General features: G+C 45.8%; 1 protein-coding gene across 1 annotated transcript in view; it reads left to right on the forward strand.

The window, feature by feature from the left end:
• The window catches only part of MAML2 (mastermind like transcriptional coactivator 2), a 214,381-nt gene extending 204,727 nt beyond the window's left edge, over positions 1 to 9,654 (forward strand). The window contains exon 5 of the mRNA XM_040544189.1: positions 4,966 to 9,654. Within this exon, the coding sequence (XP_040400123.1) occupies positions 4,966 to 5,945 (980 nt within the window). The 3' untranslated portion in view covers positions 5,946 to 9,654. The remainder of the gene's footprint in view (positions 1 to 4,965) is intronic.
• The last annotated feature ends 372 nt before the right edge of the window (positions 9,655 to 10,026 follow it).

Consider the following 10,026-nt stretch of genomic DNA (forward strand, 5'->3'; position numbering starts at 1 on the left):
CCTGTGACACCATCATAGGCAACTAGTGACCATCTGAACTTTTGGTCCATGTTTTAATATGCCATGGTGTGGCCACAATGCTGCTCTACAAGCAGCATTTCAACAGGTCAGTCAACCAGTAGGGTGAAAGCCCCTGCTTTCAGCTACAACTGCCCAGGGCAGAAAACTCCCAGCAGCTCAGGACAGGGCTTTAGGTTCACCTCCTCAGCTCCTCGGAGAGCCTACTTTGGGAGCACAGGACTGCCTGCTTGGCTTTTCGTGCTGCTCACCTTGCTGGTTAGCTGCAGGCTGCTTGGAGTCCAAAGGCAGATTAAGGAAAAGATGCTGGGAAAAGAGAGCAGGTCTGGGGAATGCAGCAGGTGGGATCAAAGGATGTTCTTTATCCTGCAAAGTGTCTGTGCATTTAAGTATAAAGGGATCCTTTGGCTTCTAGTGATCTTTGTATACAACACACTGAGGGGAAAAAAGAGGTTTTGGTTTGTTCGTTTTTCCGTAACTGTTGGCTCTGCAAATTCCACAGGGATCTGAGCCATTCCTTCCTACCTGTCCTTTGTAGCAGAACTTTTTCACTTTGTTTTGTTTTCAATGGGTTCCCAAGTGCATCTGGCTCCCATGCCACCCCTGCCCAAGCTGCTGGCCACTGCACCAACAGGCCATGTATGTGTGGAAGGGCTGGGTTGCTCAGGCCACATTCAGTGGCTTTGCTGTTTGCACATCCCAGCAGTGACAAGCTTGTTGCAGTCTGGAAAGTGCTGCTTTCTGACAGGTCTGGGTGTTTCCTATCTCAGTAAACTTGCACAAGCATTACTGATGCCAGGTTAACAACCCACGGTGAGGACAATGCCACAGGGGACAGTGAGCCGCATTTGCTGGCTTCATACCTCCTGTGCTATTAAACCAAATGCCTTGACAACACTGGCAGTTTGCTGGGGAATCCTGTGATTTGACGTGTTGTTTCAAAGCTCATTCCTGGAATCAGATGATTAACTGAGATTCTTGGCTTTTACTTAAAAAACAATACAGAGAGAAAATGGAAATGACTGCAGCCACATCTGTTAAAGGCTCCAAAATAAGTAGATCTCCGTTGTTATGTTGCTCTCCTTCTAAATCTGATGGACTCTTTGCCAGCCTCATGGTATTTGGAGTCACATCTCCTGGGTTTGTGACATGTGGGATTGGCAGCACTTGCCCATTCAAATCTCAAGTCCCCACTGAGTAAGCCCAGGCAGGAGAGCAGCTTTTTGGGCGAGCCTGGGAGAAAGGGCTGTGCTGGGAGCTTGCAGCAGAGCTACCAGACAGGGTGATTAGGAAACTCTTGCATAAGGGAGGAACAGCAGGGAATCTGTTCCCTTTTTCTGGGAATAGCTTTGCTCAGGTCAGGGAAGAAGAAAAAACAAAGTTAACTAAAATACCGGAGGGGCCTGGAGACACATGGTTAAGCACTTTAGTCCTCTGTGCTTTTCCCTGTAGTGCCGTGTGACAGCAATAAACCCCCGCGATGCTAGCAGGTGGATCGGGCAGTAAAGGAGTTTCGCAGAATCGCCACGGCCCAGGATGTCCAGCTGCTGTATGCAGCACTGCTGGGGAAGAAATGTCTTCCCATCTGGAAGAAATCTGGACGGAAAATATTTGTGTTAAAAATAAAAAGGATAAAAATAGGAATACAAAGAAAGAGGAAACTTCGTCTTTTGCACAACATGTACAACCCCTGTCCCAGCCACTCGTGCCCTTTAAAGTGCGTGGCATTTGCACCAGGAGTGCGATGCCAGCTCCTGGGGCTGCCCCACGGCTGGCAGGGTCACCCCTAGGGGGCTTCGTCCCGGCAGCAAGTGAAGTGACCCTCAAACGTGTTGCAGCTGTTTCAGTTCTGCTGCAGGGAGAGGACTGGCTCTCCCCAGACACTGTTCCAGGTCTTTGGGAACACCGCTGATTTCTGTGCCACTCCTCCACCTCACTACCAGCCTAAGGGAGCAAAGGATGAGGGCACCGATCCCTATCACCCCTACAAAGTAGTGTGACAGTATTTCAAAGAAACAGAGAGCAATGTACAACCAACTAACAAAGCCAAAGATGAGGCTAATTGTGAGACTAGCTGCTTAGCACTGATTTTCTCCGTTTCCAGAGCTCAGTTCAGTCAGGTGGCTCCCCAGCAGCAGCGTAGGACCCAAGTGAGAAGCCAATAGTGGGCTCCTCAGGGCAAATCCTGTCCCAGGGGCTGACCAGCTCTGGGGCTGAGTTTGGATTTTAGATCAGCAGGGACAATCTCAGTAGATTATTTATAAATAAGTACCTCCTGCTTGGAGACAGTTTGTGAGCCTGCCTTCCAGAATAAGGTGAGCTTCTCGGTTTAGGTACCTGTGTTTATATTGACTTGGAATAAGCAGCTCTGGTTGTGAAGTCACACTCAGTGTTAATACTGAATTGGGGGCAAATTATTTTCAAGTACTTAAAGAAACAAGGAACCTTTTGCTTCTATTACTAAACAGAAATAGCATACATATAAAAATAATGCAAAAACGGCAGAAATATATGATAATTTTTTCTTCAGTTCCAGTCTGAGGGAACTGAACATCATTATGGTGAAATTTCAACAGGAACAGTATATTAAACAGCTGTTACTAAACATAGACTTTTTAAATATGCATGTGCATGATTTGTGTTCAAGAGTTTTGAAAGAGCTGGCTGAGAGGTTCTCCAAATTCTTAATGTCACTTTCTATTTAGTCTTGAAACTCCAAGGAAGAAAGCTAAAGCCACAACAAAAATTAAAAGAGTAAGTAGGTAATTGATACTGTAATGACCTAATGCAGAGCTCAGCAAAAATACTGGGGAGCTAATATAGCCTACATAATAAAGAATTTAGGAAGGGAATATAATTGATGTCAGGCCATATGGGTTTATGTAAAAGACATCTTTTCAAACTAGCATGGTGTTTTTTTCAATGAAAGCAAAACTTTGGTTGACAAAGCTAATAGTTGTTCAGGTAGGGTACTTTAAGCATCTGACTTGGTACTGCATATTTTGATTTAAAAAAAAAAAACACAGAATGATATAAAATTAACATGGCACACAAGGAAATGGCTGATAGGTGTCCAAATATCACTGCAAACAGGCTGTGTGATTACAGCTGAAAGGACAGGGTCTGAGGTCGTGCTGAACAAGAAAAAAAAGAGCTTACTTTACGTCCGTGTTGGAGTTGTGCAAGAGCCATTAAATACTGTGGGTAGCTGTGATGTACAGCCTTGAAATCAAATGTTGAAAACTGGCAAGTTTTGAAAAGAGCTAAGAATGAGTGAAGGACTGAGAAACATGCCACACATTGAGACTGATGTATTTGGAGAATGCTGCAGACAGCCACAATCTTTAAGCACCTGCACAGTAAGAAGGGTTTGGTGATGGACCGAGTGATAAAAATAACCAGACAGACTAATATGTAATTAGGTTTGATGATGAAGTTGAAGTTAGTCAAATTCAGCCTGGGTTTGTGGTATAAGTAGGATCAAACTAAGACAGTGTCCAACAAAATTGGCAACTATCTGCTGTATAGAAAATAGCAAAGCTCCAGCTCTGTATGTAGTTAAACCTCCTCCGTCCCTCCTTTGGAAGATGCTCATGGAATTACTGAAATGTGAAGACAACTTGGTGGCAAGCCCCATTTGTCAGCTTTTCCCACACTTTGGGAACCAGCTCAGCATTTAGCTCATACAGCACCACGTAGCAAAGAATTCCTCAGCTGATCCACATGTTGTGTGAAGAAATACCTCCTTTTGTTTGCCTTGAACTTGACTTCTAGCAGCACTTCTTGTAGGACTTGGTGGTCGAGAAGGCCAAAGGCATCCTGGCTTGTATCAGGAATAGTGTAGCCAGCAGGGCCAGGGAGGTGATCGTTCCCCTGTACTCTGCTCTGGTGAGGCCGTACCTTGACTGCTGTGTTCAGCTTTGGGCCCCTCGGTACAGGAAGGACATCGAGGCCCTGGAGCATGTCCAGAGCAGGGCTGCGAAGCTGGTGAAGGGCCTGGAGCACAAGTCCTGTGCGGAGCGGCTGAGGGAACTGGGGTTGTTTGGTCTGGAGAAGAGGAGGCTCAGGGGAGACCTCATTGCTCTCTGCAACTGCCTGAAAGGAAGCTGCAGGGGAGCGGGCGGTCGGCCTCTTCTTGCACGTAACTAGTGACAGGACTAGAGGGAATGGTCTCAAGTTGTGCCAGGGGAGGTTTAGGCTGGAAATGAGGAGACATTTCTTCTCAGAAAGAGCAGTCAGGCATTGGGAGGGGTTGCCCAGGGAGGAGGTGGCATCACCATCCCTGGGGGTGTTTAAGGAGAGGTTGGACGTAGTGCTGAGGGACATGGTTTAGTGGGTGACATTGGTGGTAGGGTGATGATGGGACCATATGATCTTGGAGGTCTTTTCCAGCCTTAATGATCCTATGATTATAAAGGAATTTAAGCTGCAAAGCAGGTGTTCATGTGCAGAGGGAGATTCTCCATAGTGTCATCTACATGTTGATCTAGATCTACATCTACATCTAGAAAATGTTTGGTCTTCTTCAACTAGACAGTGAGGCCTGGAATTAATTCAGACCCTTGAAGTGCATAAGCAATCAGCCAAGATTGCACAAATGACTTACTGTAGCCTTAGAACAGATACTACGTAGCTGCAAATCTGCCACAGAAGTGAGCTTGTGTTGTGGTTTGGTGGCTGAAGAGAAAGAAAACCTATCTTCTTGTGTTTTGCTGGTAGAGGAAGATCCTCCACTGGGCCAGCACTGGCCACAAAGCATAGATAAGTGGTACTGCCGACTCATAGTTTCCAGCTTGCTGATGCACAAAATATGATGTTTATGTGCAGAAAATCAGAGCAAAGCATCTTGTTCAAGAAATTCTGAATTTTTAACCTGTTGGTATTTGAATGACACCATGCATCAATGCACCCATGTTTGTTTTAACACTTCTGTTTTCTCCTTTCCAGGTGGTTCACCAGCTGTGAGCATGAGCTCCAGCATGTCCTTATCAAACCCAATTTCAACACATAGCATCATGCCCCAGAACTCCAGCCTCATGTCCACCCCTGCTGGGACCCGGATGCCTTCTGTCCCTGCGGCTCGGAGTATGGGGTGCTACGGGAACCTACCCTGCAACCAACCGAGTGCATACAACGTGACTTCAGGAATGAACCAAATGCAACCACACAGAAACCAAAATCAAGTCCTGCCCAGTCAGAACAACCCCCTGATGTCTCGACAGCAAACCATGACGCAGGGGAACAACGTAGCTACTTTTGGGACTGGGTCGGTGGTCAACTCACAGCAAGTGAGACCCAATTTGAACCACGGAGCCACAGGTATCCCCGTGCAGAGACCAGCCAATGTGATGATCACAGCTACAGCCACTGCTCAGAACTGGGCCCCGCAAGAAGCTGCTGTGAAGCAGCAGGACACACTGAAGCCCGCAGGGGTCCGTTTCCCCACGGGCACTCCGTATCCTAACCAGTCTTTGCAGCGCAACATGGGCAACCCCCATTTTCCTCAGCGTGCGTTGGCACCTCCTAATCAGTTAACAGCGGGAGTCCAAATGAGGCCTCCCCTAAACCAAATGCACCAGACTCTAAATGGACAATCAGCTGGTTCACTACGAGGTCTAAGCATAAGACCTAACCAGCTCAGAGGACAGACTGTGCCTACCCTGAATCAGCCAGGAACGAGTATGACACCTCCGTCATCTCTGCCGTCTACCAGTTTCACATCTACCAACCAAAACTCTCGGGCTTACCAAGGAGGCGACCACGGTAATGACCTAGCGTTTGACTTTCTGAACCAGCAGGGTGACGGTATAGGGCCTGCGCTCAACAGTGACTCAGACTTTATAGATTCTTTACTGAAAACGGAACCTGGTAACGATGACTGGATGAAAGACATCAACCTTGATGAAATTTTGGGGAACCACTCGTAAGTGACAGTACCGAGGGTGAAACCGATGAAGAAGCAGTAAGGACATTAACTTTTTCTTTAGATGCCAACAATCTGCTCTTTTAATTTACACTCCAATAACTGGGCTGTCCTTTAAAATACCACGTAGGGCGATTGCCCTGGTTGAAGAGTTGCTCAAGGAACAACACTGATGTCTCCCCTGATCAAATGATAATGTAAGTGATATTCATGCCTGCCACAAAGGAGTGAGAACACGTGAAGGGTCTGTTCCCCACGCTGGTGCCCAGTGCGTTGCAAACACAACAGTTCGTCTCATGGGTGCTGTGTGGCAAAATGTGTTTAGCTTCCCACGAGCACAAGCCCCAGACGGTGGTATGGGCTGTGAGACATCATTTTTGCATTTCAGTGCAAGTAACAGCCCAAGTGGTCCGGAGCTCTTCAGTCACCGTCTTCACAGCCCTTAACTGCCTTGGGACTACTCAGCCCTGACAGGATCAGGCCCCGTGTAAATCTCATTGCGTTGCAAAAAACTGTTTACTTCTACATAGTACAAACTCATATTTGTGTTTCCAATGATTTCGTTTTAAACCCTCTTTGTTTTGTACCACACGAAAGGGTAAGTGGTCCCGTCCAAGGAGAGAAGGAAACCGATCGTGTGACAGACATCAGTGCGTAACTCGGTGTGCTCTAGTTTTTGTTGTCTGCCTTTCTCCAGCACTTGCAGCCGGTACCAGAGGAGGCTGCCCTCCTGTCAGCAGCACAACCATGCGGGGAATTGAGGGAAACATGAGATGAACGATGCCAAAGCTCAGGAGCCTCGCTTTGCCACCTTGCCCTACCCCAGGAATACTAGTGACTTAATGGACAAATTAAAAGAGAAAGGTGCTCGTGATTTGACCCTCAGAGGCTACTTTCCCAGTCCAGCTTAGAGGAGGGCAAATACACACTGCTAAGCCACAGCAGCTATCCTCATTTTCATCTTAACCCATGGCGTGTGTCAGGTAGCTCAGCCCAGTCCTCTTCTATAGAACAGGCTCATCCCTGCAGAAATGCCAGTCGTGCTGTCTGGGGAGAGGCTCACGTTTTGATTGCACAGCATTTTGGCTCCATCCCACTTTCCATAGCCCTCCTTTTCCGTATGGAGGGAGTTGAAAGAGGTCCACCAGTGGCCCAGGTCACCACAGTCTCCTTGAGCACAGCATGCACGTGTCACCCCTCACACACATGACTCAGCCACGTCTATGCTTGTAAATGAAACAGTTTGGGGGAATATTTCTGGGCACTGGCCTACGTCATCTGTTCTGGGTTTTGGGATGGCCCAGATGATGTTGCCTTGACCAATTTCTATGCATCACTAGGGAGTTAACCTGGGCCATGGAGAGTTTGCAGCCACTTTGCCTTGGAAGCTAACAGAGCAGAGTAGTAAGGATATGGGTTGTTCCACACCACTTGACCTCGTTGCTAGACAATAGTCTTGACCGTGTTAGATTTTCTTCTATAGGCTTGTTAGCAAGGACATCAGAAGGAGGTCCTATGTCACTATAATACAGCTCCACCATGAGTCTGACAGGAGAATTCGTAGATGGGAACAGATCTTGCAATTCAAATGAAAATGCAGTTCTTTAAAATGATGTGGTGAGACGTGTTTCACAGCCTCCTCTGGATTAGCTAAAACTAGATGTGGCAAAGGAATACAATGCCTACGTTCACATGCCGCAGCGCCAAGAGGCACCGCTCTACCCCATGCAAGTGCTTTATTCATCCTTGTTAGTGGCAGTGGGATGAGTAGACTATCTGACAGTAGCCTCTGCACTTAACTGACCTAGTTCTCAAGAGAGGTTCTAATAAGGCTTTTCTAGTCGTTTCGCTTTGTCATTTCATGTGGGCACAATTTTTTTGTGATGCTTCAAGAAGCACGGTCACACGGACAAGCGCCAGCACCTCCGGGAAAGGTGTAACATGGGCATTTAGTTAGACTTACCAGTTGAGGTGGGCTGGTCCATGATGCTGCTCATTCCCAGACACGTTGTTCATAAGAGGGATGAGAAACCATGCTGAAGGGTCCCTTCTGCCCCAGCTAGTGATGGTTGCACAACCCTGCATTGCACAATAGCTCAGCTGCCCAGAAAGCTGCCTTTTCTCCGCAGTTTTGGCTGGAGTGTATGCAGTCCCTTTGATATGCCAGTACAAATTTTTCCAAGTCTTTAAGCAGCTTTTCAGCTCAGGCCACTGACGACCCACCTCAGTTTGGGATGATACAGATGCAGTCTAACAAATGAGTCCTCTATAAATTGTGCAAAACTAGGCTGAAATAGTAGCTACGGGAGTTTAACGTGGAAGGAAGATCAGCTCGTCTGTCTTGTGCACAGGCACACCACCCATGAGCAGTGACTGCCGAATTTCTTGTACGAACAGACAACTGCGATGCTACTAAGGCTGAGGCTGAATTAGTCTCATCATGAGCAATGAGCACGGTAGGCTGGTAACCTCAGCTACTCTCACATGCCATTAAGAAAACCACCACTGGTTTCTGTACTAAGACCAGATTGTTTTCCAGATCCTCAAATGATGTAAAATAAATTGTTTGGCCGAGGTCCCAAGCCTTCAAGCTGTCGTCCAGTGCTGGACTCAGTGCTGAGCTTCGTCCTGTTGGCCTTATCCTACAGTGGAGAAGGCACTGGGCTGTCAGGGCCATGCCCAGAAACAGGATGTCATTCTGTCTTAGTAAATTCAACAAGGTAGAGGCCATTTGCAGTCCTGTAAAGATGCCTGATGCATTTCAAATGTGAGCTTTTGAAAGACACTTGCAACCAAAACTTGAATCTGGTATCATTTCTTCAGAACACCTGTGTCTGAACAGAGTTGGCGTCCTTGTTCTTTCGTCCTCTTTCTTTGCAATGGCTAAGTGCACTACCCTTATAGTCTATTTTTCATCATCAGCCGGGCACTCTTCGCAGTATTGGGTTGTAAATATAAAGAATTATTTGTTTTGTAAACTTTTGTAAAAAAAAAAAAAAAAAAAACAAAAAGTAATAATATTTTGGTAGGAATAATAAAATCATATTATTTGGGTTATATTTATACATATGTGAAATAAATATACTATCAAAAGTTGTATTTTATACAAAAAGTCAATGGTTACCTTTTGTATTCTATATACAAAGTTTTGTATGATACGATTGTTTATTTTTATCTGCAGACTTCAACTTTGGATTTTGGGGGAGGGCAGAATGGGATCATGGTTAAATAGCTGGGCCTGACCCCAAGCTCACTGAAACCAATGGAGTCTTTCCATTGCCTTCACAGGGCTTTGAATCAAGCCTTTAAATCAACTTCAGATATATTTGAAATCTGAAGCTCTCTGGAAACCTCAACATGAAAACATTCCAGGTTTCAAATTTTTTTCCCTGAAAAAGGCTTTTATTATTATTATTGTTGATGTTGTTGTTGTAACTCTCGGGAGGCAGGTGGGACCTATGTAACTGTCATGTCCTTGTTGCATGTATGTCTGCTTTATATTTTCCCCATATTATAAACCAGTGTTCGCTATACAGACTGAAAAGAGAAGTTGCTGTACAGAAATGTTTGTGTTTATGCATTTTTACATGTGGCTGTATATACCTCCTAGTACTATGCAGTGACACTTATTTGACTCCATTTATTTTTCACCTAAACATAAATAGTATGTTTTTCAGTAGCTATCAAAACTCTGCCAAGTAAATCAATCAAAATTATCCCAAGTGTCTCTTTTCTTAATGTGAATTTTAAAATTAATGTCAGTTTAGTCAACTGCTCGTTCGCCTGGGTAAATTAAAATTACAGTGCTATTTTAGGAGGGGGTGAGGAAAATGTGCATCTGGCAGCTTCTGGGAGTTCTCTCTGCCTCTTAGCAAGAGGGCTGGGATTTTTTTCTACTGACTGGAGCCCTGGTTTCCTTACCAGCACGGGTTAACAAACAACACGTGGGTGTTTTTGCTCCTGGAGTATCAGTTGGTGTAGTCTTGCAGTCAGCAGTTTGCATATATGCTCCTAAAGCCCTGCAGTAGCAACGAGCTTGCAAGTATCTATAGACCCACACCGTTCACATATGACATGATCCGACA

This window comes from Cygnus olor, chromosome 1 (genome assembly GCF_009769625.2).
Source record: "Cygnus olor isolate bCygOlo1 chromosome 1, bCygOlo1.pri.v2, whole genome shotgun sequence".
In the NCBI taxonomy this organism is placed as follows: domain Eukaryota; kingdom Metazoa; phylum Chordata; class Aves; order Anseriformes; family Anatidae; genus Cygnus; species Cygnus olor.